The 25753-nt window shown below is 56.5% G+C and overlaps 9 protein-coding genes across 9 annotated transcripts; 6 read left to right on the top strand and 3 right to left on the bottom strand.

Annotated features, from left to right (window-relative positions):
* Positions 1 to 1814: 1814 nt before the first annotated feature.
* On the top strand, positions 1815 to 4564 carry J4E88_006817 (uncharacterized protein; the record flags this gene model as incomplete). The annotated part of the gene is made up of 2 exons (XM_049400439.1): positions 1815 to 2757; positions 2853 to 4564. The coding sequence occupies 2 exons, from the start codon at positions 1815 to 1817 to the stop codon at positions 4562 to 4564; spliced, it is 2655 nt and encodes an 884-aa protein (XP_049254058.1).
* A 990-nt stretch (positions 4565 to 5554) lies between these two features.
* J4E88_006816 (uncharacterized protein) lies at positions 5555 to 8735 on the top strand (the record flags this gene model as incomplete). The annotated part of the gene is made up of 4 exons (XM_049400438.1): positions 5555 to 5672; positions 5722 to 5879; positions 5929 to 8567; positions 8627 to 8735. The coding sequence occupies 4 exons, from the start codon at positions 5555 to 5557 to the stop codon at positions 8733 to 8735; spliced, it is 3024 nt and encodes a 1007-aa protein (XP_049254057.1).
* Positions 8736 to 9340: 605 nt separating this feature from the next.
* J4E88_006815 (uncharacterized protein) lies at positions 9341 to 11524 on the bottom strand (the record flags this gene model as incomplete). Its single annotated transcript, XM_049400437.1, has 1 exon — positions 9341 to 11524. The coding sequence occupies one exon, from the start codon at positions 11522 to 11524 to the stop codon at positions 9341 to 9343; it is 2184 nt and encodes a 727-aa protein (XP_049254056.1).
* A 1707-nt stretch (positions 11525 to 13231) lies between these two features.
* J4E88_006814 (uncharacterized protein) lies at positions 13232 to 14866 on the bottom strand (the record flags this gene model as incomplete). The annotated part of the gene is made up of 1 exon (XM_049400436.1): positions 13232 to 14866. One exon carries the CDS (start codon positions 14864 to 14866, stop codon positions 13232 to 13234), a length of 1635 nt encoding a protein of 544 aa, XP_049254055.1.
* A 1015-nt stretch (positions 14867 to 15881) lies between these two features.
* Positions 15882 to 17346, bottom strand: J4E88_006813 (uncharacterized protein; the record flags this gene model as incomplete). Its single annotated transcript, XM_049400435.1, has 5 exons — positions 15882 to 16404; positions 16451 to 16706; positions 16754 to 16861; positions 16998 to 17084; positions 17133 to 17346. The coding sequence occupies 5 exons, from the start codon at positions 17344 to 17346 to the stop codon at positions 15882 to 15884; spliced, it is 1188 nt and encodes a 395-aa protein (XP_049254054.1).
* Positions 17347 to 18310: 964 nt separating this feature from the next.
* On the top strand, positions 18311 to 20150 carry J4E88_006812 (uncharacterized protein; the record flags this gene model as incomplete). The annotated part of the gene is made up of 4 exons (XM_049400434.1): positions 18311 to 18585; positions 18663 to 18859; positions 18909 to 18993; positions 19040 to 20150. The coding sequence occupies 4 exons, from the start codon at positions 18311 to 18313 to the stop codon at positions 20148 to 20150; spliced, it is 1668 nt and encodes a 555-aa protein (XP_049254053.1).
* A 1157-nt stretch (positions 20151 to 21307) lies between these two features.
* J4E88_006811 (uncharacterized protein) lies at positions 21308 to 22289 on the top strand (the record flags this gene model as incomplete). The annotated part of the gene is made up of 2 exons (XM_049400433.1): positions 21308 to 21480; positions 21539 to 22289. 2 exons carry the CDS (start codon positions 21308 to 21310, stop codon positions 22287 to 22289), a joined length of 924 nt encoding a protein of 307 aa, XP_049254052.1.
* Positions 22290 to 22790: 501 nt separating this feature from the next.
* Positions 22791 to 23754, top strand: J4E88_006810 (uncharacterized protein; the record flags this gene model as incomplete). Its single annotated transcript, XM_049400432.1, has 2 exons — positions 22791 to 23298; positions 23354 to 23754. 2 exons carry the CDS (start codon positions 22791 to 22793, stop codon positions 23752 to 23754), a joined length of 909 nt encoding a protein of 302 aa, XP_049254051.1.
* Positions 23755 to 24139: 385 nt separating this feature from the next.
* On the top strand, positions 24140 to 25432 carry J4E88_006809 (uncharacterized protein; the record flags this gene model as incomplete). The annotated part of the gene is made up of 1 exon (XM_049400431.1): positions 24140 to 25432. The coding sequence occupies one exon, from the start codon at positions 24140 to 24142 to the stop codon at positions 25430 to 25432; it is 1293 nt and encodes a 430-aa protein (XP_049254050.1).
* Between the last annotated feature and the right edge of the window lie 321 nt (positions 25433 to 25753).

Here is a 25753-nt window from a genome sequence, read left to right as displayed (position 1 = left end):
CAGCCCTGGAGTGGTCCGGTGCAGCTAGCGCCGGAAAATTGGATAGCCGCATGCCAGGCGTCGCACATGTCCACAGCACTCGTTGGATGGCAGCTTGGTAGCGACGAGTGTTCACGGGTAATGGTGGTGTAGGTGAGGCCAAAAGGGAAGATAAAAGAAAGAAGGGCATGAATGCTGACATGGCCTGAGCCCCAGCTAGAGAAGCTGATCAGCACACGGTGCACATCATTACTCGCATGGGAGGACGCCGTTCACGATGTCGTGTCGATCATGTTCTGATTAGTTGATGCATGCTTGGTGCGACGGGTTCCCAAACAGGAGCCCACCCACGGGTCTGGAGAAGTCACGACGTGAGGCAGACACCATGTAACGTTACTCTGACCTCAGGCCTCTCGAGGCCTTTGGACGTTGGCGGAAGTCGAGCCAGCAGACGGAAGCTGTGAAGTGAATACGGACAGCGGAAGGACAGCGGCTGATTCGTCAGACAAAGATGGTTTGTCCCTAGCGCAGGGAATAAGGGCAGCAAAAGGCCGAGCATGCAGCCTGAGGCCTGGGCTTGAGAGATGACACGTTACTGTTTGCTCGAGGGCCGAGAGTCTGGGCGACATGCAGAGGGGCGGCGTCACAGAGTGAAGCAGAGGCCGCAGCAACGGTGTCGAAAAAGAGGGCAGTGTCGGGCCAGGCGACTGGTGGGCGGGTGTCGGAGCTGCGTGAGGGCAGAGATGGACGACGCGAGCACGAGCAGACAGCTGGGCAGCAGAACAAAGGGCGCTAGCTTCCGTTTCGGCCGATCGTCGATCTGGCGCCATTAAGCGGCGGCGCTAAGCCCGGTGCGGCGCTGTCCATCTGCAAACACTGTGCTGCACGACGGCAGTGCGGCTTCATGGGGAATGCGAGGGCAGCAAACGGGCGCGGTGCGCTGCGTGGGAGCGGGAGCCGCTGACGTCAGGCTGGACCAAGGCTGGAGGGCGCCGACGTGGGTGGGCGCCGCGGCGTGGCAGCTGTTGAGCAGCAGACAGGCAGCTTCGGGGCGCCACAATAAAGCATGCTGGCCATGGACTTGCGGATGGGCAAAAAGAAAAGACGACGGCGAAAGGGTAATGTGCATGTTGGGGCGGGCGACTGTAATCGTCATGGCGTAGGGCCAGGCGTGAGCGTCGGCGGCGACTGTGCGGGCGAGGTTTGCATAGGGGCCGAAGCGGAGGGGCTACTGGGGTAGCGCTGGGAATCGTGCAGGAGCGACCGGCAGCCGAGCGCGTCTAGACTGTTCCAGCAGGCGCGGCCCACCGAGCGTGCTGACCAAAGCCGCCAGGGTCCCTCGACGCTCAAACTCTGCCCCAGCGTCCAAGGCCAGCTCGCAGCACGGCGAGCCTCACGGCGAGACAGCAGCAGCGGTCGGGGCCCGCTGTCCTCTTGAAGCGCGCCAGGCAGCCAGCAGAGCCACCACCAAAACGAGCGGCGGGCCTGGAGGGTGAGGGTGCAAGGTGCCAGGCGCGAGGTGCAAGGACGCGCAAAGCCACGGCTCCGGGACAGGTTCTAGATCGTCCACCAGCCCTTGTGTGCGACTCTAGCAAAAGACCAACCATATCGCTGACTGCCCGCCGTGCCTGCCATTCCTCGCATTCCTTCTCTCAGTCCCGCACATCACGCCTTCCTCGCCCTTCCCACCCACGTTACTAATCCGCTTCTGCATGTGTTTCCGCCTGCCTTGGTCGCCTCTGCATATCCTCCCTCCAGCTGCCCACCTCGTCTGACCCAGACCCCTGTGCCCATCCTGGACCCCCGTGCCGACTGCCCGCATGGAAGTCTGAACGATGGAGGGACCTACTACCATCCCACCTGATATAATCGAGCGTCAGTCGCTCTGCTTCTCCCGCCCCATGCCTGGCATGGTCGTACAGCAAGGCGAGAACGGCTTCAGAGAGGGACTGTCCCAGCTCTACGTGCCGGCAGAGAGCAACGCCGCCGAGCAGCTCGTCAAACTCAAGGATGCCCTCCGCAAGGCTGATACCGACAGCTTCTGGATCCAGCTCACCCAAGGCCTGGCCAAGATTGCCGACGCCCAGTACGCTTTCGTCTCCAAGCGCATCCTCGTCGACGACAAGAATGTTGCCGTCGAACTGCCACCCATCGGCGAGCCTGGAGCCTGCCTCATGGGCGAGGCTTTCTACATCAACGACGACCATGGCAACGGACCCGGCCACCTGAGAAACTTCAAGTACCATGCCTACCAGTGTCCGTGTGCCTACATGAAGCACGACAAAGTCTTCATCATCCCCGAAAGACTAAACGACTTTATTCTCGACAATCCAAACGACCTCATCATCCCGGGCGAGGCCTACCTCGGAATCCCCTTGTTTGCGGAAGGAAAGTGCTTCGCCCACTTTGGTGTCATGTGGGGTAAAGAGGGGGCTGCTCGGCGCGTGTTGAGCTGGGGATTTCTTGAGATGCTGTTCCATAGCCTGGAAGACATGATCCTAGAGCGCGTCTTGGAAGGCAACGATTTTGCAGAGGCTGCTGAACCAATCCGAGCTCAGATACCCAGGATCGTGCCCCACAGAGCCGTCTCAGTTGCCCAGTCATTGAAGCCTTACGCCCGGAGTCTATCCCATGAGTTGAGGACGCCGATGCAGGGTGTCGTTGGTATGCTAGACGTCATGATGGCAAACGTAAAAGAAGCATCAGAATCCCTGCAACTTGAATCGCGGACCCGTGAGATACTCGACACACTCAGGGAGAACATTGAGGCGGTCCAAGGTGTGTAACAATCCTGCAAAACCATTGCTTAATCCTCCTGGGAAACACCAATCCAGCATCGAGTCTTGAACCGAGCCATGCTAACTACGTATCAGACAGCTCAAGACGCGCAGTCGAAGCAGCCGACAATGTTGTCCACGCCTATGACATGAACATGGGCGTACCAGAGACCCCACTTTCGCCACTAGACAAGACGCCCGACCAGTGGAACACCTTCTGGCGCGAGATGCGGCCGGATCTGATGATTACCGGCAACGACATGCGCGCTCCGCTACGCGGCATCAAAAGAAGACGACACGAAGTTTCCTGGGCAGACCATGCTAACAAGACACGCGTGGTCAAGAGTGCCCGCCAACGAGTTCGAGACACCTTTTCAGAGGAGCCTCCCATGCGCGGCACCAAGTCCTGTCCTCCAGACGCAAGCGCTCTGGAACTGGACCGACTAGACCACACCTGCTCACACGGAACATCGTTGGGCAAGTGTGACTCCACCACCTCGCCAATCTTCGCATCCGAACACTCCAAGGTCCCTGGACTGCGACACACCAACCTGCGAGAAGTCCTTCAGTACGTTATCAACGATGCGCTCAAAGTAGGAGGACGACCGGATTCCGCCATCGCCGAGGCCACGGATACGGGAGAGCGCATTGAAGTTCGGACGCGTAGCTCGAATGGAGAGGCACACACCAAATGGATCGAGTGGACTGTTTCCGCCGATGTGCCAGAGACAATCGTCATTGACGAACGGGACCTTGCTAAGATGGTCTCTTGCCTTGCTCTCAACGCTATCAAGTTTACACAGGACGGATCCATCACACTCCAAGCGACACTCAGCGCAAAAGGTCGCTACATCGTCATCAACATCAAGGACACGGGCTCCGGCATCCCGGCGGCGTTTCTGCCTAACCTGTTCAAGCCGTTTTCAAGAGAAGACGACTCCATGACACGGCAGAGTGAGGGGCTGGGCCTTGGTCTCATGGTCGCGAAGGGTATTGCGAGGAAGCTCGGTGGCGATCTCTTCTGCCTGCGTTCACATGTGTCGGGACCCGGAAGAGGATCAGAATTTGAGATGCGAGTCCCGCTTACCCCAGGCGAAATATGCAGTCGCCCTGCAACACCATTTGGGTCCCCCACCCTGTCCATCAAGTCTCGCATGTCTATCGATCCCGAGGTACCTCGTCTGGACCTTGGCCGGGGCCCAGTCACCCCTCCGCTGAGTTCTGATGCATTCAGACACGAGCGGGAACGTCGGCCACCAATCACACCTGTCATCACCGCCCCCTCTGCAAGATCGCCAGATGACATTGGCCTTGCTACTCCCCGCCGCACTTCATCGCCCCCACGGCAACACTCTACTCGCGCTCTATCTCTGGAGCGGGACGTCGTGCCAACCGATCTCGGCGAACAGCTGCCCCTCAACATTCTGGTCGTGGATGACAACGCTATCAACCGACGCGTCTTGGTGAGCATGCTCGGCAGGCTGGGCTACAAGAACATTACCACGGCATTCAACGGTAACGACGCCGTCGAAACTGTTCGTCGCAATGCGCTCGCGCCGGCTTCTGAAGCATTTGATGTCGTCCTCATGGACCTGTGGATGCCGCTGCTGGACGGCTTCCAAGCTACCGAGGTGATTCTGAAGATGCCCGAGCTCGTGCGAAAGCCGACCATCCTGGCCGTCAGCGCCGACATTACGGATGCCGCTCTGGACAAAGCAGTCAAGAGCGGGATGAAGGGCTTTGTCACCAAGCCCTTCATCACCCGAGACATTGCCCGATTGATTCGGACATACTGCGCAAGCCAATGAGCTTGCACTTTCTACTTCTCCCACGGCGCTATGGCTGCCTGGGTTTATTCACGATACATAGATTATAGTCGTACACGATACAGGTGATGATGCTAGAGAGCGGGCATGACTGGATCGGACTGGGTACATGATGATGACGATAGCATTTGACCGGGCCTTTGAAGGCTTTTTGCGGCGTTTAGCGAGCGGGATACCTTTGGTAGGCCATAATACCCTTTGATGAATTGTGCATGTTGGGACGACTGGAACATGGGCTGCAGTAGCATACGCGGGCTACTATATAACGAAACGTTTACCATATGATTCGACTCGTTGCTTCCTTTGCGAGTGACACTGCAGTGCTGGCAACGTGAGCTCTGCTAAGACGCGGATTGCCGAGCTCGACCCGCAGGCACGGCAGTCTTGCCCCGGTGAGCTGCAGTCATGATGTCCAAGGTGGGGAGCTCGAGCCGCGGGGCATGGCCGAACATGGCACCTGGCCTCGGAATCTGGCCGCGCCCCAAGCCTTGCAGAGTCGCTGCGAACGGCGACTCTCACCAGCCACATTCCGCTCGAGGTGCAGTCGGACGGGTGCGCGAATGGCAACGAGGTGCGCGAAACGTGTTGGCGGGCGAAGGGTGGCTGGAGAGGCTGCAAGCGGACTAGTGCTGTGGCGCATGCGGGTCGATTTTAGAGGACAGATTTCTTGGGACGCGCCGAAGTCGAGACAAGAGCTGTTGCGCCGCCAGTACAGCCGTTGCTGCCGTGGACAATCGCAGAACCTTCCATCCTCTTCTCCTGTGACGCTGCTTGTGCCAGGAAACACGGTCCCTCCCTTGCCGCTCCCAGTACTAAGGCGGACGTTGTCCCAGTGCATCTCAACGTCATAGGCAAAGACCACACACTTCGCGAGCCGAACTATCTCTGAGACCACCACCACCACCGCGCCACGCGGACCATCCAACAGCGAGAGCACCGAGAGACGCAGACGCGGCACCGAGAGCAGTGGGCATGGAGAATGCGTACACCAAGACGCCTGCCGAGGCGCTGAGGCAGTTCCAGGTCGAGGAGCAACAGGGCCTCAGCGCCCAGCAGGTGCAGAGCGCACGGGAGAAGCATGGCAAGAACGGTATGTCAGCGCCGTCGCAGAGGCCGCCCACCACTAACACGCGGGACAGCGCTGCCAGAAGACCCGCCGACACCCATCTGGGAGCTCATCCTGGAGCAGTTCAAGGACCAGCTGGTCATCATCTTGCTAGGCTCGGCAGCAGTGTCGTTCGTACTTGCCCTCTTTGAAGAGGACGAAGGCTGGACCGCTTTCGTCGACCCGGCAGTCGTACGTACTAGACCAGACTCTGCCTGCACTGCGCTGACAGGCCCCATAGATTCTCACCATCCTCGTCCTCAACGCCGTCGTCGGAGTATCGCAGGAAACCAGCGCCGAAAAGGCCATTGCGGCTCTGCAAGAATACTCCGCCAACGAAGCCAAGGTCGTGCGCGACGGCCACGTCAAACGCGTCAAGGCCGACGAGCTGGTCCCTGGAGATGTCATCTCCGTTACAATCGGCGACAGGATACCCGCCGACTGCAGGATCTTGTCTATCCAGAGCAACAGCTTCAACATCGACCAGTCCATCTTGACCGGAGAGAGCGAGAGCGTGTCCAAGGACACCCGGGCCGTCAAAGATGAGAGCGCCGTCAAGCAGGACCAAGTCAACATGCTCTTCTCGGGTACCACGGTCGTCACGGGCCATGCGACTGCGCTGGTCGCCCTGACAGGCGCCAACACCGCAATTGGAGACATCCATGAGAGCATCACGGCACAGATCTCGCAGCCCACACCCCTCAAGGAGAAGCTCAACGACTTCGGCGACCAGCTCGCAAAGGTCATCACGGCCATCTGCATCCTCGTCTGGCTCATCAACATCCGCAACTTCAACGACCCCTCGCATGGCAGCTTCACCAAGGGCGCCATTTACTACCTCAAGATTGCCGTCTCGCTCGGTGTCGCCGCCATCCCCGAGGGTCTGGCCGTCGTCATCACAACCTGCTTGGCCCTGGGCACGCGCAAGATGGCTGCGAGGAACGCCGTCGTGCGGAGCTTGCCTTCTGTCGAGACTCTCGGCAGCTGCAGCGTCATCTGCTCCGACAAGACTGGCACCCTCACCACCAACCAGATGAGCGTCAACAAGATGGTCTTCCTCAACGAACAGGGCAGCGGCCTTGAAGAGTTTGACGTCCAAGGTACTAGCTTTGCGCCCGAGGGCCAGATCTCACTTCGTGGCAATCCTCTCGAGAACCTCGCGGCGCAATCCGACACTGTCCGCCAGATCTGTGAAGTCACGGCGCTTTGTAACGATGCCGCCCTTGCCTACGACTCCAAGAATGGCACGTATAACCTCGTCGGTGAGCCTACTGAGGGTGCCCTTCGTGTCCTAGTAGAAAAGGTTGGCACTCCCGACATTGCCCACAATGCCACGCGCGCCAGCACCTCGCCTGAAGGACGCCTCGATTTCGCCACCAAGCACTACGAGAGCCAGTATTCCCGCCTAGCAACCTACGAATTCTCCCGCGACCGTAAGAGCATGTCTGTCCTTGTAAAGAAGGGCAACTCGCAGAAGCTTCTCGTAAAGGGCGCCCCCGAGTCAATTCTTGATCGTTGCACCAATGTCGTCGTTGGCAAGAACGGCAAGAAGATACCAATGAGCAAGCAGCTGGCCAGTCTTATCAACAAGGAGATTGTCGAGTACGGCAATCGCGGTCTGCGTGTCATTGCTGTGGCGTCTGTTGAAGACGTTGAATCGAACCCGCTTCTGGCGAAGGCGAAGACGACCAAGGAGTACACTCAGCTAGAGCAGAAGATGACTCTCATCGGTCTCGTCGGCATGCTGGATCCTCCTCGTCCTGAAGTCCGCGCCTCCATCGCCAAGTGCCGCTCTGCTGGTATCCGCGTCGTGGTCATCACCGGGGACAACCAAAACACTGCCGAGTCCATCTGCCGTCAGATTGGCGTCTTCGGACCCAACGAGGATCTTACTGGCAAGTCTTTTACTGGTCGCCAATTCGATGATCTCTCCGAATCTGAAAAGATGGAAGCCGCTAAGCACGCAAGCCTCTTCTCCCGCACTGAGCCAACGCACAAGTCCAAACTCGTCGACCTCCTCCAGCAAGCCGGTGAGGTGGTCGCTATGACTGGTGACGGTGTGAACGATGCTCCCGCACTCAAGAAAGCTGACATTGGTGTTGCCATGGGCTCCGGAACCGACGTAGCCAAGCTCGCCGCTGATATGGTCCTTGTAGATGACAATTTCGCTACCATCGAAGGCGCCGTCGAAGAAGGCCGCTCTATCTACAACAACACTCAGCAGTTCATTCGCTACCTCATTTCGTCCAACATTGGAGAAGTCGTGTCGATCTTCCTGACTGCCGCTATGGGTATGCCTGAAGCTTTGATTCCTGTCCAACTCCTCTGGGTCAATCTCGTTACCGACGGTCTCCCCGCCACCGCTCTCTCCTTCAACCCTCCGGACCACGATGTGATGAAGCGCCAGCCCCGTAAGCGCGACGAGCCTCTCATCAGCGGCTGGTTGTTCTTCCGTTACATGGTTATTGGTACCTATGTCGGTGCCGCAACTGTCGGTGGCTATGCGTGGTGGTTCATGTTCAATAGCGACGGTCCTCAAATCTCGTTCTACCAGCTCCGCCACTTCCACCGCTGCTCTACCCAGTTCCCTGAGATCGGCTGCGAAATGTTTAGCAACTCGTCTGCCCAGGCTGCGTCAACCGTCAGCTTGAGCATCCTGGTCGTAATCGAGATGCTCAATGCCATGAACGCTTTGAGCAGCTCAGAGAGTCTGCTGACACTGCCGCTCTGGGAAAATATGATGCTCGTCTATGCCATCTGTTTGAGCATGGCCTTGCACTTTGCTCTCCTCTACATTCCGTTCTTGCAGGGACTCTTCAGTGTCATCCCGCTAGACGGCAACGAGTGGAAGGCGGTCATGGCCATTAGTGCGCCTATCATGTAAGTCATCCTCACAGTCTGTTAGAATCAACGAAAGAGCAAGGCTAACATGAAATCAGCATCATCGACGAAGGTCTCAAATTCCTCGAGCGCAAGTTCTTTATCCAAAAGGGTAACGAGAAGTTGGAGCTTGTCGAACAGCAAAACGGCCGGGCGAAGAAGGACTAGGTGTCTTCTTCCTCTTCTTCCTCTTCTTCTCCCTCTCACTCGCTGAGACGGGTCAGTGGACGGTCACATCTCCGCTCTGATCTGGTCAAGGAACGCGTAATATAGTCACCCTGCATATAGAAGCAAGAAATCGGGGAGTAGGTGTTTTAAGAGATAGCGAGGAAGGGATGTCTTGATACCTCTTGCATGAGACTAGGAGTTTTTGCTTCGTTCAGTGACGAGTGGTAGACGTAGATGCGAGCAGTATGAATAGAGCAACAGTCACGCCACAGCGAAGCGAGTATACGTGCCTTGTATGTTCATTATGAGTATCGTACAAGAAAGACGTGCAATAGAGAGGCATCATCGGTTCATGTCTGGACGACCGACAGTGCAGTCTTGCCGTGCGGAATATCTTCATCGGCTGGCGTATGAAAACCGTAAGTAACAGTCTGCAAAGCTCCTGCGAAGCCCAAGTAGCCTTCGACAGGCAAGCCCAACTCTTACCCCAGGATTCCCCCAACGCGAAGACCTCATTAACTCTCCACTCGTCCTCCGACAATGCATGTTGCGTATAGCTCACACCCACCAATCACCGACTCGATCCATCAACCTCACGCTTCTCCTTAGCGCCCATCATACTTTGCAGTCAGCCTCCTACCCTCCTTCTCCACCTCATCGACCTCGGGCTCCCAATCGACTGCCTTCTCGTGCACACCAAGGAACTCCCAGATACCCTGTCCCGCCTTGATCTTAGCCTGCTTACCCTTCTTGGTCGCCTTCTTCTCCGCAACCGTCTTACCCGTAGTCAAAAGGTGCATGTCAACCCTGAGCTTCAAGTATCCATTCCCTAGAAACATGATGTCTAAGTTGTATTTGCCGACAACTGTCTTGGCCTGGACAATGCGGAAAGATGCGTGAGGGGGAGCATGGAACGCGTGGGTGGCATACGGCGAGGAACGAGATGGAATACTGAGACTGGCACTATGGGCACCGGATGCGGCGCTCAGACCAATAATGGAGGAAACCCTGAGAGTGCGCTGGCCGAAACCGTGGTTGTCGATGTGGGTCTCGGTGTACATGGGGCAGTACAGCTTCCAGGATCCTTCAATCGCACCAAGAGGCATGGGGACACGGGTCAAGATACTGTAGCGGAAGAAGGTGGATGCAGTCTCGGCGCGCTTGATGTCGGCGTTGGCCTTTTCCACTTGCAATGCGTTTGTGACGACCACCTTGAGCGCGGCAGTGTTGGTGTCATCGGAGCGTTGCAGTTGTAGCAGCTGTTCGCTCTTGGGGGAGCAGCCTGTCAACTGGGGTAGGCAAGGAAGGGGACCTGCTTCTTTGCTGTCGTAGAGCCAGTCGTCATACTCTTCCATGTACTCGGCTTCCTCGGTGAAGTTGATGGTACGCTGGGAAGTGGTGAAGGTAGTAGTGAAAACGTCAAAGCTGGCTTCGGTGTGCTTCTCCACATGCTTCTTCTTCTTCTTGTCGAAGGGAGAGAGCTCCTCGTCGGGCCGAGTGTATGGCTTGTTAGGGCGCAGATACATGTCCAGAACACTTTGGGTTGTGGAGGAAGAGGTGCTCGACGTGGTGCTGGTTGCTTCGCTGACAGCGCGACGACCTCGGGGGCGTGGTTTGGGGGCGTCGTTTAGGGGCTCTTTGAAGCTCATGAGGTTCGCAGAGGTGAAGCTCTCGATTTGGCTGTTAGTGAGTGGGTTGACGGAGCCTTGGCTACCGACCACGTGCTTGTCGGCTTTGGCAAGTCTTGCGATAGTCATGAGAGGGATATCGGGAGACGATTCGTCGGCAGTAGGTGCTTCCTCGGTTTTCTTGGTTGTGGTCGCTGCTGACGACTGTGCCGGTGCAAGGCTGAAAGGAATCGCTGACACACGAGGAGTGGTTGCAGGAGTGCGGCTCATCTGCGAAAGAGGAGTCTCGGTGACAAGGACTTCAGACTGAGCGGAAGCAGCCTTGGTAGTCTTGGCCGATGACTTACTGACGCCGTCCTTCAGAGCATGGGGAGACTTCTGAGGAAGTGGAACCGGTGTCTTCTGAGGAAGCGGGACAGGTGTCTTTCGAGGAAGCGGGACGGCTGTCTTGTGAGGCAGCGGAACTGGAGTCTGCCTCGGACGAGAAGACAGAGCCGCTGCGACAGAGGGCGCTGGTACCGGGGTCTTGACGACGTTGGAACTCTTCTGCAAGCCAGAGGCAGCAGGCGCTTTCTCCAGTTTCTGCTTCTTGGCCTTGGTCTCGCCAGACTTGACGACCTTCTTCGCCGTCTTGTTAGACTCAACAACATCCTTCTTGTCCGAAGCCTTTGGCCGTCCGGGCTTCTTCTTGGGTGACTCCGTAGGTACGGTAGCTGGCATAGCGACTGCGGCCTCGCTCTCTCGCTTGCGCTTCTTCGCAGCAGAAACTGGTGTACCGTCGGGTCCAACCTCTCTCTTCTTGTACGGACCGCGTGGACCATATTTCCCATTCTTGAGAGGAGTCGCAGCAAGCTTGACAGTAGGTGTCGCATCGACTGGTGGAGTGTTTTGCTTCCCTTCTACCTTCTCGGGCTCCTTGGTAGCTTTAGCTTCTTTGGACAGCCTCTTCAGTCTCCTGGCTTCCTTCCTCTCGGCCTTCTCTTGCTTCTTCTTAGCTTTCTCTTCCTCGGCAACTTCATCCGTCGCACCATCGTTGGTTTTGATAGGTGCCGGCTCCTCGTCCTCTTTGAAGTCCATGCTGTTGTAAGACGGACGCTTCATTGAGGCGCCTTGACCAGTCAGGTGATGCTGCGGCATGCGGTAGAGACCGTTAGGCGGCATCGTTTCGATGGTTGTTGGTATGTGGCGGGTGGATTTTGTTCCAGAAATGTGTTTGTTGACGTGGTTTGCTGTTGTTGCCAGGTTGACTGGGCGCAAACAAAACACGATCGAGCCCGCAAGAGCGCGCGACGACGTGTAACTTTTCTAAATCCAGTTAGAGCGTGCGCGCAGAAGAATGGCTGGGGGATGACTACCTTGGCCCTCACGTTGCGGAGTAAGAGCTTGAACAATGTAGAAGGGTGCGAGAGACGAGGTTGACAAAATTGAGGGGAGGAAGTCGCGAGGGAGAAAAGTCAACAAGCGATCTGCCTGGACTCAAGGTGAAGGTGAAGACGAGAACATGCACTCACCTTCACGGTGAGTGTCGAAGGATCCCAATGTAGCCCATACCAAGACAGAGAAGTCAACGACGTTTTCCAATCACGTGGCTCAGTAGGATCTACTAGATAAAGCGTTTGATGTGTGTCATGGTGGAGGTGCGGGAATCAACAAATCTGCACCACCACTATCAGATCCCGCGGCTGCATGCATTTCAGGACATACGATGTTTATTCGGATGATGGAAACACGGGTATAATATAGCTATGCGTATTATTTCTGCGGAAGCCTGTTCCCTTCATTAGGTATCTTGACGTCAGCTACTACTTAGCCCTTCCCCTGGCGGTGACAGATCTGGATTTCACCACGCCTTAGGCGCTTGAATAGGATTTAGACATTTGTTGATACGATTTAATTGTCGACAATAGTAGTGTTGGCAAAGGTGCGGTCGAGGCCGAAGCGTGAGGCACTGAATACATGGACATCGCTTGCCGGTCGTAAAGGGACCGTTACAGCGGGACATCTCAGCGGCGATGATGGTTCATTCATGCGAGTCAACATATTTCTTTGATACAGAGTTGGATGTATATCAGCGCCCCGTGTTCAGCCATCCCAAACGCACATGGTGTCTATAAACGTCTCCACTTCCTCAGCTATGACCGTTTCCAGATGCACCCGTCTGATGCATTTCGTAGATTTTTGTGTACTTCAGGTCATTGTATGAGGTATCGCGAATAAGTCAAAACGCTATTGAGAGAGAACCCATCTTCCAGGCCTCATGGCTTCATGTTTGATGGGTAGAGCGTCTTCACGAAAGGCATGTAAGCGTTGACGAGTGACGCCATTAGACGTTCCAGAGTATGCAGAGCCGTTCGCTCGAGTAGTCTGTCTTCCTAACAACTGCCAATCGGGTACTCTTGAGTAGACACGTGGGGAAAGAAAGAACAAGGCTGGCATGAGCATATGTCTGGTGGTGTTGACTTGACGGATGGCATGTAAATGGTGTTGTGGTTAAAGTGAGCCTCTTTAGCATTCCACATAGCATCTCTGCAAGTATACGGTAAGCAGAAAAGGCTCAATCTATGGATGTGTGGGGCTGTGATCCAACTTGGTCGACTTTCGGATGCTGCCCTCGGTAAGCGAGATCATGGTTGAGCTCAACAATGGAATGATGACTCTGAACGTACTCCGTCGACGTGGAAATGATGATAAATCTGTAGCGAAGCATTCGTGAGCTCCTCGCTATGGAACACAATCAGCATCTACAGGCTGACACTGAGTTACCCTATAACTATATCTTCTCTTCCTCTGAAACCAAAATGCACTAAGTGATTACAAATTACTCCCCGTCTCTCGCTAGACTGGCCTCGTGAGCACACGCGCCAGACCTTAAAGACCCGGCGTATGCGCAACATTCCTGATATCCTTGGTTTCAATGCGACCTATAGCTGGATACATATCATGCCGATCAATGTAACTATTCACGGTCTTGACATTCTCCAGTTCATCTTTGCTCCCCTCACTCTTGGCCGTGTCCACCTGCACCAGCGCGTTCTTGTCCATATCGTCGTCGAACTCAGCTAGCCCGCTTCTTGCTGGGAAACTAGTCACTTCGCCGCCATTCTCCTGGATGGGCGGGATACCCGCCATGTCTCCGTGATCTAGACTGAGCTTGCGGACGCGAGAGTCTAGATTTGAAGGCGGAGGCTGTGGTGTGTTGTCGCTGGGGATTGCGCTAAGGGACTTGGAGCGCACGGCTTGGAGGGCGTTGGAGTCTTCCGAGGCGCGATTTGGTGCCTCGCCTGCTGAGAGGGAGCGCTGAGGGTCAACGGTCGGAGTATGTGGAACGCTGTTCGAGCGCTGCTTGTCGTGTGCGGTTTTGCTGCTCTTGGACCACGACTTGAATTTGAAAGCCGAGAGCCAACCCGGGCGCTTTTCCTTGCCAGCGTTTGGATTCAGGGCACGTTCGGCAGCCAGCTGGATGTGGGATTTTGCTTCTGGCTTTGAGGGCTTGAGTCCGGCGACGTGGGCTGGCGAAGGAGCCGGAATGGAGCGGACATCGTAGTCTGACTTGCGGCGCGCGCCTGCTGCATCCACATTGGATTCTGAAAGACCCAGTACAGCACGGTTTCGGGCGAGATTGGATTCCTTGACTTCTTCGGTGATGTACGACATGGCTTTGTCGATGACATCGATGTACTCTGGATAATCGACGACGCAGGCTTCCCGGATCAGACGCAGCTTCTCCCAGTCTTGCCGCACTGCTGGCCCTGTGAGGTCAGGGTGCCAGCCCATGCTCTTGAGATCGGATCGGATTCCCCGGTCAACCTGCTCCTTGACGCCCATGAGATCAATGAGCGCATCGACTTCGGTGCGGACAACCTTGACGTACTCGCTGAAGCGCGTGGTGTCCTTGACGGTCCAATGCGAGGTGGTCATGCTCAGGTTGCGCTTTAGAGTCGCCCGCGCGCCCGTCTGTGCGAGGAGATCCTTGAGGAGGGCAAACTTCTCGCGGAAGCCTTCTAGTCGGTTGGTGTCGAGTGCTGGGTATTCCAGGCGCGAGAACGTCTTTGGACTCTTCAGGCCGTATACGTTCATCAGTTGATCGCGCGACATAGTGCTAGGGCGGCCGGCGATCTCATGCAGGGCCCTGCGCACCTTTGCATTGATAACCTCGTCGTCAAGCCTCGGGTCTCGGACGCCAAAGTTGACTGGCAGATGCGGATCCGGGTTCGTGATGCCCGGATGGCTGGGGATCATGTGTCGAGCAATGGTCGCGGGCGGCGCAGAGATGCCCACGGCATCGCCAAAGATCAGCAACCTGCCCTGCTGAAGGCCGAGCTTGGCAAGCGCAACCTTCTGCGCATGGTCGTGGTCCTTGGAAGGATGGATGAGGTTGAAAGCTTCAACACAAGTGCTGAACTGGGTCGCGAGAGAGAAGACGTCGGTGAGGACCTGCGCCTTGGTCTTGGCTCCGACAGGCTCGGTTGATTCGACAAAGTCGGTGGTACTCTTGGTCGTCATGTCGGCGGGGCTCGTCGCGGCTTCAGCTCGAGAGATGTCGATGGCAGAGCACAGAAGCGCGCGCGCCAGCTGGAGGAAAATCAGGATACATCACGGATGCGGTCAAGTCGATATTCACTGCATGTGCGCATGACGTCTGGGGGAGAGACCAATATCGAACTGTGGCGCAGAGGAAGCGGGGCACCGATCGGCAAGTCTCTGTCCTGTCTTGGCTTTCGCTGCACGCTCTTCATTCGCGAACACGCCCGCTGTCCGCAACCAAGCATTGCGACAGTCCATGCCACGCCTTTGCCTGCTGCACTCGTGTGTCTTCGACGCCACACGTTGCCAGGGCTAGATAAATGCCGCACTGCTCGGCCTCTCTTTGTTGGGAGTCAACGTGCGACCGCAGATTCGGCTGCCAAATTTTCACTCTTCTGCTGCGGCTCGCGATCTAGATCGTGCAGCCATCTTGGGTGCTTATCTGGTTCTCTGCGGCAACACGACGCGGAAACTGTTGCTTGCTGGCGCGCGAAGTGTCTGGGATCTAGTGTGCGTTGCATTGCATCTGCTATCTAGCTCTCTAGGTTTCTGGGAGGGCCAGGAAGACGTCGTAACACTACCAAGGCCGCGCGGGCTGTCCAGTCGTACCTGACCTCATCCTCCTTTGTCGCCCCGACGGTAGGAAATCATCGCGACGCTCGGCAGCCATCTGCACCACCGTGTGCGTGGAAGACGCATGGAAACCAGCATCCGCGCCATGTTTCGTCAAGAGGCCATGTGAGTAGACCGGCTGTCAGTAGGCAAGCGGTTGCTGAATTGGCCATTGAAAATCGCGCGTCGCTTTCGCTAGCGGCCGTCTAGTATAGGACCGAAAACACACACACACTAAGTTGTCTCCATTGGGAGAGCTGACGATCAGGCTGCGCACATCGGCGAAAACGCTCAGCCTGTCTGTTTGACGGCATTTGCAGTATCTGATGAAGAGCCAGCTCTAACACAGCCGCGCTGGGCGCGAACAAGTAGCGTGGTCATCTCAAACATGGTAGAATGGGCTCTTCCCCCCCGGCTTCTCTTCATTGACGCTCACCGCCGTATTCGTATCGCCGTCTTGGTCGCACGACCTTGTGTCCGTCTCTTGCTTTTGTAGCTCGTTGCGCTCAATACTGAACTCGTTCGTGACAAATATACCACTGCCCCGGCGATCAAGCTCGCCCAGCCTACTCGCTGGCAGTGCATCGTCTTCGCTTTCTCGCTCAGAGGCACTTTTGCCAGACACGTTGCTCTTGTTGCCGGTTCCAGCCGGCCCATGGTTGCTCTTCCAGCCCATGGGATACGATTGACGCTTCGTAGTGTTCTTGGTGCCTATGCCCGAGCCGAAAAGTGGCCCGAAAAAGCGAACGAATGGAGCGCGCAGCATAGGAAGGCAAGCACATACGATACCCGCATTTGCTTCTATCACCGACCATATTGTCGCGGGTACGGGACCCCAGGTTGGATCGGGGTTGTTTGCGGATCGTGCGATTGTGGTGGCACGATATATAGACGCGAAAGTGACACTAGCAAGTTAGCAATGGGCCTTTGACGGAACTCCCAGACACGTACAAGCCTCCAGTGCCAAACACAAGCGCCACGCCCAACTTTTCAGCCCGTCCCATAGAAAGACTCAAGATCTGCCGAAAAGGCATCGCAAGCAGCATAAAGTCGGTCGTGATTTGAACCGTCGCATAGGAGATCCACCAGGGTTCATTCTTAAAACACCGGGCACCGGGTATGGTCCTGTCCCAGAAGGCCGCGATTGGTGTGCATTGGAACACGGTCGCGATAGTGAATGCGAAGCCGGTGATGATGATCCAAGCGTCTACACCAAAGTCAGTCGATGAACTGGTGTCATGTCAGAGCACTTACTCATGATGTGACAAGCAATACGGAACGACTTGGTGGTTATGGCGAAGATTCGGTAGTAAAGACAAACTACAGAGATCTTGTTGAACATCAGAACGACTTTGTAGACGACTGCAACGGTCAGTAAGCTTCGTAGTGACACTCTGCACCATCTTCACTAAATGACCTTTTGTAGCCATTCAGGCCGGGCTCCTGGAGCACTCCATGCTGTCCAGAAGGATTGTACGGTCGTTGAGAATCTACTTACTGTTTGCTCCGTAGAACCATTGGCGAGCGATGATGCGGGAATCGGCGGGTAAGGATTTCCATGGTCTTCCGTAGCCATAGACTACCGCTGTTCGAATTTAACGAGTGTCCCTCGAGGTGATGCGAGTCCACTAACCTTGACACTCTGTTACAGAGAGCACGACCGATGATATCAAGGCAGCGACGATCATGTAGTCGTCCATTCCCAGACCACTTCGCTTGGTCAATCGCTGTGCAAGGCGTCCGGCGACAAAGAGACCCGCGACAATGACGGCTAAGACGCTGGTGAGCCAGAGGCCCCATCCACGCTCAACTGAGCCTTGAGTTCCAAGGCCGACGTTGGGAGCCATGTCGCATGAGGGTACACTCAAGTTTTGGAGAGCAAGTCCTGTGGATGACCCACGAACAGCGGGAGCCTACGGTATAATCATTGATGGGCCTCGTGCAGCATGGGACTTTCCAGGTACCCGGCCCTGAAGATACGGCGATGCAGGGTATAGGGTGTGCAGCGGCTGATGACCCTTCCGTGGGGGCATCACGGGAATGCTTTGACGGCGAATTTCTCTGCATTCGTATCCGACGCGATTGGATCTGGTGTACCAATCTTCGGGGACCACACATGTCGATCTCTACAATGCCGTGCGCGCTCAGGGTTTTCCCTGCTACGGTCCAGGCGTTTGCCGTGAATGCCAGGATTGACTGCCAATCGGCTCGGTGCAGTGTACTGAACAGGTATGGGTGGGTGACATCAGATGGCGATCAGCGGTGCCCGGAATTGTGCCGGATGTAGGCAAATCGCACTCATCGCCTACGCCCGTCAGATTTGGGTCTTGAGTTGTATCGAAAAAGCAAAGGCTTGAGCGGAATGAACAGCATCAAAGTCCCAAGTGTTCGGGTTCGTATGTCACGACGATGGAGAGGTCCGCCAGATCGAAAGGTTCCGGGCGACTGGGAGACGGGTAGCGCATTGGGACTAGTGTTGTCCTTGCTAGGGCTGCAGCCGAGATGAAGCCTCGTGCGTACCCGTCCTGTCTGACAACGTCGAAGCTTTTGACGCCGGCGTAAGACCGCGCGCACTCGCCATGAGTCCTTCGCAACACTGCCATCTGCCTCGGGACTTTGTCTGGTCGGAGCTTTGTCTGGTTGCAGCCCTGTTGTCCCATCGTCGACGGCTGGCCACGCAGGAACGTGGAGCTAACAGCTTGCCACCGAGCCGTGATTTACATCTCGCTCCAATAAAGTCAGCTGGCCGCCCTCCAGCTGTTTGAAGTTATTCCGTCGAGCGCATGGTAGTTGCTGTTTCGAGTTGAAATTATGCAACACCTACTCCTTACCGCTGCAGCTGTAGCTTCGCTATTCGGTTCGGCCTTCGCAGCGCCGAAGAATGGCTCCAACATCGAGACGTCGAGCGGTACCTTGATCGGTCACCCATCGTCTAACAAGACACGTGTGACTGAATTCTTGGGCATTCGATATGCAGAAGCGCCAGTCGGCGAACTGAGATTTGCTGCGCCGAAGAAGTTCGACGCGCCCAAAGGAACCGTTTTCGAGGCATCCGAGTGGGTCAGTAATCACGACATCACTGGGTAGTGCTCAATCACTGACAGACTGTAGTCTCCGTATGTTGAGAGTTCGAACATGTAGGATACGTCTAATGACTTTACAGTGACTGCCCTGCTGTTAAACCGCCAGTATCAGCTTTCCCCAACTTCACACAGCCATCCGGCTTGCGTGTGTGGAAGAACTTCGCAGCTCAGAACAACAATTCGGTGTCCGAGGACTGCTTGAAGCTCAATGTCTGGACGGCGAGTGCTGGTGATGCCGATGCAAAGAAACCAGTGCTGGTGTTTCTTCACGGAGGACGTACGTGGTCCCTTCGGCTGTCATGGATGACTTCTAACAGCCACGCTAGGTTTCCAGATCCCCGGCCCTCACTCTCCCTTCTACAACGGGCAGTATCTGGCCGACGCTGAGGATGTCGTCGTTGTGACATTCAAGTAAGACACCCGCTGTGGTCGACCCTACACCTACTGACTGGGTCAGTTACCGATTGGGCATCTTCGGCTTCGCTGGTGCTCCTGGTGTTGAGAAGAACGCGGCCCTGCGCGACCACCGTAGCGCTGTCGAATGGGTGCGCGATAATATCGCTGGCTTTGGAGGCGACCCTTCGCGCATCGTCATCTTTGGACAAAGTGCAGGTGGCGCCGCTGTCGACTACTGGGCATACGCCTGGAAAAACGACCCAATTGTCTCGGGTCTCATCCCCATGTCTGGAACCTCACTGAGCTTCGTTCCCAACACAGTCGAGTACTCGCAGTCTATCTGGTACAATGTATCCCAGACCATCGGTTGTGGGGGTGCTGCCAATGACTCTGCCGCTGTCGTATCTTGCGTACGTTCTGCAAACATGTCTGCTCTTCTGGCTGCCTCGGCAAAGGTTCCTGGTCTTCCCAGCGTCGGTCTGACTCAAGCGACCTTCCATCCGACCGTCGACAACATGACGGTTTTTGCGGATTATCAGCAACTCTCAGCGGACGGTTCCTTCGCCAAGATTCCGCTTTTGGTCGGCAATGCTGACCACGAAGACGGCTGGTATCGCATTTCAGGGTGGGCGGCCAAGTTGAACTTTACCAACGCGCAATGGGATCTGTTCACCCAGCGTGGCTTCACATGCCCATCCTCCTTGTCCGCTGCATACAGGGCGCAGTACGACGTACCGACCTGGCGATACAGATACCACGGAGATTGGGACAACCTTCGCCTCTACAACGGCAGCGCAGGCCTCGGGCCTCGAGGAAGCGCGGCCTACCACGGCTCTGACCTAGGCCTGGTCTTCGGTACCGCTCAAGACATCTCTGGCCTGCCCAATTCTCCTGCTGAGAACCAGTATATGAAGCATGTCCAGGGCGCCTGGGCTGCGTTTGCCCGTGATTCGCAGGAGGGGTTGACCAAGTACGGATGGCCGATGTACAACTCGGGTAAGCACTGGGAACACCAGAACGCCTGTTTCTACGCTAACACGTGCAAAGGCAATGCTACACTCGTCGAGCTGGCTTATAACAACGACCCTATGCCCAAGTTTGTCAATCCGACAATCTATGACGCATCTTGCCCCGCGAAAAACGATCCGCTGCCTGGACGAGGTGCTTTTTAAAGAAAGATGGTTACATTTGTATCAAGTAGACACCCTTCTAGCATGTTATTCAGCAACACCTTTGTGACGTTTGTCATCGCTTTGTTCTAACTATCGTCGTCTGCGTTCATGCGATTCGCATCGCTGCATCCTCTCGTAATTGGTCGCATAAGATCACAAATCCAAATCTTGGATGACTCGCCGTTGAACCCGGCGTTGAGTCTGTGTCAGAAGAGGTTGTGTTCCCGGCACTTGGGTCCCCAGGACCTGCCTCGTTCGGATGGCGTTAACGTTTATGGTTACGGCCCGATGCGCTGACGCCAACCAACGAACTTTGTCGTGAGCCAGGACTGCGCCAACCGACTGTTTGTAAGAACGCCGACGAAGGACAACCCACCGCAACGGTTATATCAGATCGATATCCCGGTCATTCGATTGGACTGCCGAGGTGATTGTGACAGCGGCTGCATTAAGATGGTAAGGAGCACGTGGGTGTAGCGCACCTAGCTGCACCGGAGACATCCCCCCGAATGAATTCATCGCGTATCGCGACCTGATCACGACTTCTGCATTGACGCGATGTATCCAGGTTTGCCGTTCGATGGTTCCGTCGAGTAGGATTGAGGCTCGTCGGCTGCGCGCATGCAACCGCCGTTCTTCAAGAGCCAGAACGCAGACGAACTCTTCTGGCCCGCCTCCTCCACTTGGATAGCTGCTTGACTCGCAATTCCATCGCACTAATTTGAGATTGTAGCAGCGGACGCCTGAGCAGATCGAGATCCTATACGACGACCCGTGTCACAGGATGTCCAGTCACGTTGATATCATCATGAAAGGCGAACAGACTGCAGAGACGGGAGACAACAAGGATGATCCCCCGTCTTGGCAATATATACATGTCCCAATAAGGCGCTGGGATGTCAGAGTACAGGTACCGAGACTAGAATGCCATGCCGCGTCCATGCTAACCCACCACAGCAAAGTTAGTGCGGGACCCTTGCGATTGCGGCGTGATGTGTGCATAGAACACGGGCTGGCACCCCGCGCCTTGGGTCTATACTTCTAGGACGACTACTCTGGTAGTTGTCAGGTACTAAAACCAACGACTTTCCGGCTGGAAGGTAGTCTGCCCTGCATTTGAACAGTACGCGAAACGGACCGTCTTTACAACCGCGAGGATGAGTTCACTGGGTGCCTGGCAGTTCACGCCACTCATGACCGAGTTTCCTACCAATGTGTTGCCCAACCTAGGGTTCTGGAGTGCGAAGAACGGATCCTGGGAATACCAGATTCAGCTGGCATGGCCGCTGAACTGGACCTCACAGGAGGAGACGTCGACTGTGGAGACAATGTAAGGACACAGGCAGCCGCAGCGGCACCACGGGGATTCGGACTGACACGGCTACTAGGTATGTCCTCGACGGCAATGCTCTGGGTATGACTGCCACAGAAGCCTTCCGCCGCCGCCGTCCCGTCGAGTTCAACATGCCCGACTGCATTGTCGTCAGCATAGGCTACCCGGAGACCATCGAAGATTCACCGTACAGCACGCAGCGGAGCTACGACTTCCAGCCTCCAGTCTGCGATGGCTGCCCCTTACCTGCGGTGCCCGGCGTGCAGTCCAATGCAGATGAGTTCATCGAGTTCATCGACAACGCTCTCCGGCCATGGGTTCAGGAGACGGCTTTCCCGAAAGCTGAGTTTGACCGCGACGCACTCTACGGCCACTCCTTTGGCGGCCTCTTCGTCCTGTATGCGCTCACGGTACGGCCTGATCTCTTCGATACGTTCCTCAGTGCTTCTCCGGCCCTCTTCTTCAACGACGACTACGTCTTCAACAACACGGACTTCCTCGCACCGCTGGCGTCGCCTTCGGCCAGCGACACGGCCAACGCGACCAAGCCTGCTTTCCAGATAAGCTACGGCGCGCTCGAACAGAAGCTGGTGAAGCGACGGACGGAGACGGACGCGGAGTTTGCGTTCAGGCAGAGCATCCTCGTGCCGCAGCGCATGACGGATCTGAGCCAGAAGCTGTACAGCAGGCTGGAGGGCAGCCCGGCGTTGAGGGATGTCAGCATCCACGAGTACCCGTTCAGTGACCACGCGGCAGTAGGCGCGGCAGCTCTGGCGGACGGCATCGACTACTTCCTGGACTGGTGAGTGAGTGCGAGGTTGTGGGAGAGCAAGGGGATGTCAACGTGTCCATGTACCTAAGTTCCGCGTTAGCCGGGCGCAACGGGGCAGTAGCTTGACGAATGGATCCGGACTACCTGCCGCTTTGGCAGTATAGCGCAGTGCTTGACCGCCGTGTTCGAACACCTGGGGGAGGCGGCGGCGGGCGTCACTGAGTGGTGGAACGGCGCAGATTGCGCGACAGGTGTCTTGCCCACCGCACCCACCGCGGTGCGCATGGGGTGCGATAAGTGATGGCGGCGGCGGGCGGCATTGGCTGCCAGGGCGGGGCGGTGGGTCCGGCCGCCAGCAGGAGGCTCAACGGACGGGTTTGATCAGCGCGGGCTGCAGAAAAGATTTCGCCTAGGGAACCCCGGCGCTACGTCATCTTGAGGGAGACGACGGGTCCGGTGAGAGGGAGCACCGCACGTAGAAATAGCATCGCGGACGCTCCCCAGCACGCCGACGACGACGACGCCGACACACACGATGCAGCGCGCCAACACGACCGAGAGCCTGCGCACGCCCGGCGCCGCCATCTCGACGCTCAACCTCAACAAGCCCCCGCGGCCGGGCATGGAGCGCGCGCCCACGTCGACCAACCTGACGCGCCCGCTGCCCATCCAGCGCCTCGAGGGCAAGGTCGTCATGATCACGGGCGGCGGCGGCAAGGTGGGCGTCGAGTCGGCCGGCCGCCTGCTCATCGAGGGCTGCAACGTCGCCCTCATCGACATCGACCAGACGGCCCTCGAGGTGGCCGTGCCCGTGCTCAAGGCCGCCATCCCCACGGGCATCCCCATCGAGTCGCGCCTGCTGACCATCGTCGCCGACGCCACCAAGGAGCCCGACGTCGAGGCCTGCGCCAAGAAGGTCGTCCAGCGCTTCGAGAAGCTCGACGCCGCCCTGCTCAACTGCTGCCACCGCGGCGAGTCCAAGAGCATCTTCGACGTGACCGAGGACGACTTTGACCGCATCATGACCATCAACGCCAAGTCCGGTACGCCCACGTGACCCCACGTGACCCCACCACGTGACCCGCTGACCACTGCCAGCTTTCCTCGGCGTCAAGTACGCCGCCACCGCCATGCAGACGACGGCCGCCGGCGGCTCCATCATCATCCGCTCCTCCATCGCCGGCCTGCGCGGCTTCCCCAACCTCATCTCGTACAGCGCCAGCAAGTTCGCCCTGCGCGGCATTGCCCTCACCGCTGCCGAGGAGCTCGGACCCCTCAACATCCGCGTCAACACCATCCACACCAGCATCATCCAGACCCCCGGCTACAAGGACGGCTGGAGCAAGGAGAAGCTGGCCGAGCTCAAGGAGGAGACTGCCCTCGACCGCTTCAGCAGCCCCGACGACGTGGCCAGCGTCGTCGCTTTCCTCGTCAGCGAAGACAGCAAGTTCATGACCGGCGGCCACCTGAAGATTGACGGCGGCTGTGTCGCTGTCTAGATGTTCCACGTAGCCTTGCTTGTTGTACTGCCATGGTCGTCATTTGCATGGATGGAGTTTGGGATGCCCGCCTTTCTTCACAGGCCGAGGCTGCATGTTTTGCGCAGGCTGCCATCACGGAGCCGACACATAGAGGCACTTTATTAGACGGGTAGAAATGCATCACCACACGGACCTGTGTCCGCAAGTACTCCATCTGTCAGCATGCTTAGGCATACCTAGGTGCTTTGCCATGACAGCGCGTGACGTCACTGCGTCGTTTCCGAAAGTATCCGCGAAGCTGCCATGGTGTGACGTGCATTAGCCATACGCCATCCCTCGGAAGGTTTCTTCGCGACTTTTTACTTCAATCCTCACTTCAACCCGTTAGAGACCCAAATCCACCATGTCCGAACCTACAGCGACCCAACATCATCCCAAGTTCCAAAATCGCAAGCCAGAGCAAGATGCCGTCGACTACGAAATGCAGACATATACGCGCGGACTGGACTTTGAACGCCCACCGCTCACCTTCCAGGCTGACAAATGGGAAGAGCTGGCCTGCAGTCGCATGTCAGCCGACTCAAAAGGCTACGTATACGGATCCGCCGGCGTACGGGAGACCACAGACAAGAACCGCAGTGCCTTTAGAAGATGGTCGATTGTACCCAACCGCCTAGTCAGGTACGACGGCTTCCCTGACCTGACATCCGAAATCTTTGGGGAGAAGATGGTAGCACCCATCGCCATGGCGCCTGTCGGCGTACTCAAAATCTTCAATCCAGAAGGCGAGGTCGCGGCTGCAAAAGCAGCAGCCAAAGAAGCCATCCCGTACATCCTAAGTACGGCAAGTAGTACGAGTATAGAAGATACTGCCGCAGCGAACGGCCCCAACAGTCAACGCTGGTACCAACTCTACTGGCCGTCACGCGAACACGACGACATCACCATTTCGCTACTTGAACGCGCAAAGAACGCCGGCTTTACAGCTCTGTTTGTAACTCTAGATACGTACATCCTCGGATGGAGACCCGAAGACATGGACAACGGATACAACCCCTTCATGCGCGCCGACCGCACAGGCGTAGAACTTGGCATGACGGATACTGTGTTCCGGAAACAGTTCAAAGCGAGACATGGCGTGGATGTAGAACGAAAGATGGAGGCTGCGGCGCCAGAATGGATGAGGACGATTTTCCCGGGCGAGAGCCATAGTTGGGAGGATGTCGAGTTTCTCCAGAAACACTGGCATGGGCCGATTGTGCTCAAGGGCATTCAGAGCTTGGCTGATGCGAGGAAGGCGGTGGAAATTGGCGTGCAGGGCGTCGTTGTGAGTAACCATGGAGGCAGGCAGCTCGATGGAGGGAACTCGTCGTTGGGCGTGCTGCCACATATCGTTGATGCCGTTGGGGATAGGTTGACCATTTTCTTCGACAGCGGGATACAATCGGGTGCTGACATTGCCAAGGCCATGGCGCTAGGAGCCGACTGCGTGCTGATTGGTAGGCCGTATGTGTATGGTCTGGCGCTTGGAGGAGAGAAAGGCGTGGAGCATGTGCTCAAGAGTCTGGTGGGTGAGCTCGAGTTGACATTGCATTTGAGCGGCATCCCGAGCGTGCAAAAGAAGGATTTGAATCGCGCCGTGCTCGTTAGGGAGGAGGCGCTTTTCGAAAGTGTGAAGGGGGTGGGATTGCGTTAGGGGAGATATTGCAATCTATATGGATCTTCATCTAATCACATGTGAACGTGTCGACACTCTTTTTAGCCTCACTCTTCCCTTTGGCCAGCCACCTCCCATGACCAACCGCAGTAAGCGCTACACATTCTTCGATGTACGAGCACTTATAAGCAGCAGCTCCATTCGGCGACATCTTGGTATCAGAATAGTGTAACCGTTCTGAACTTACCCTCTTCTCACCTTCACTTCGATCAAGACTTGCGTGGGTATCTAGACTTCCCGACGTTACCTTAACTTTGTCCATCTCCTGCAAATCACCAACACAATCTCCTCTTCATCTTG

This window comes from Alternaria novae-zelandiae (genome assembly GCF_023758075.1).
Source record: "Alternaria novae-zelandiae strain BMP 2774 chromosome Unknown scaffold_13, whole genome shotgun sequence".
Taxonomy (NCBI): domain Eukaryota; kingdom Fungi; phylum Ascomycota; class Dothideomycetes; order Pleosporales; family Pleosporaceae; genus Alternaria; species Alternaria novae-zelandiae.
The sequence above is the reverse complement of the archived record's forward strand: the minus strand, read 5'-3'. Positions and strand labels throughout refer to the sequence as shown.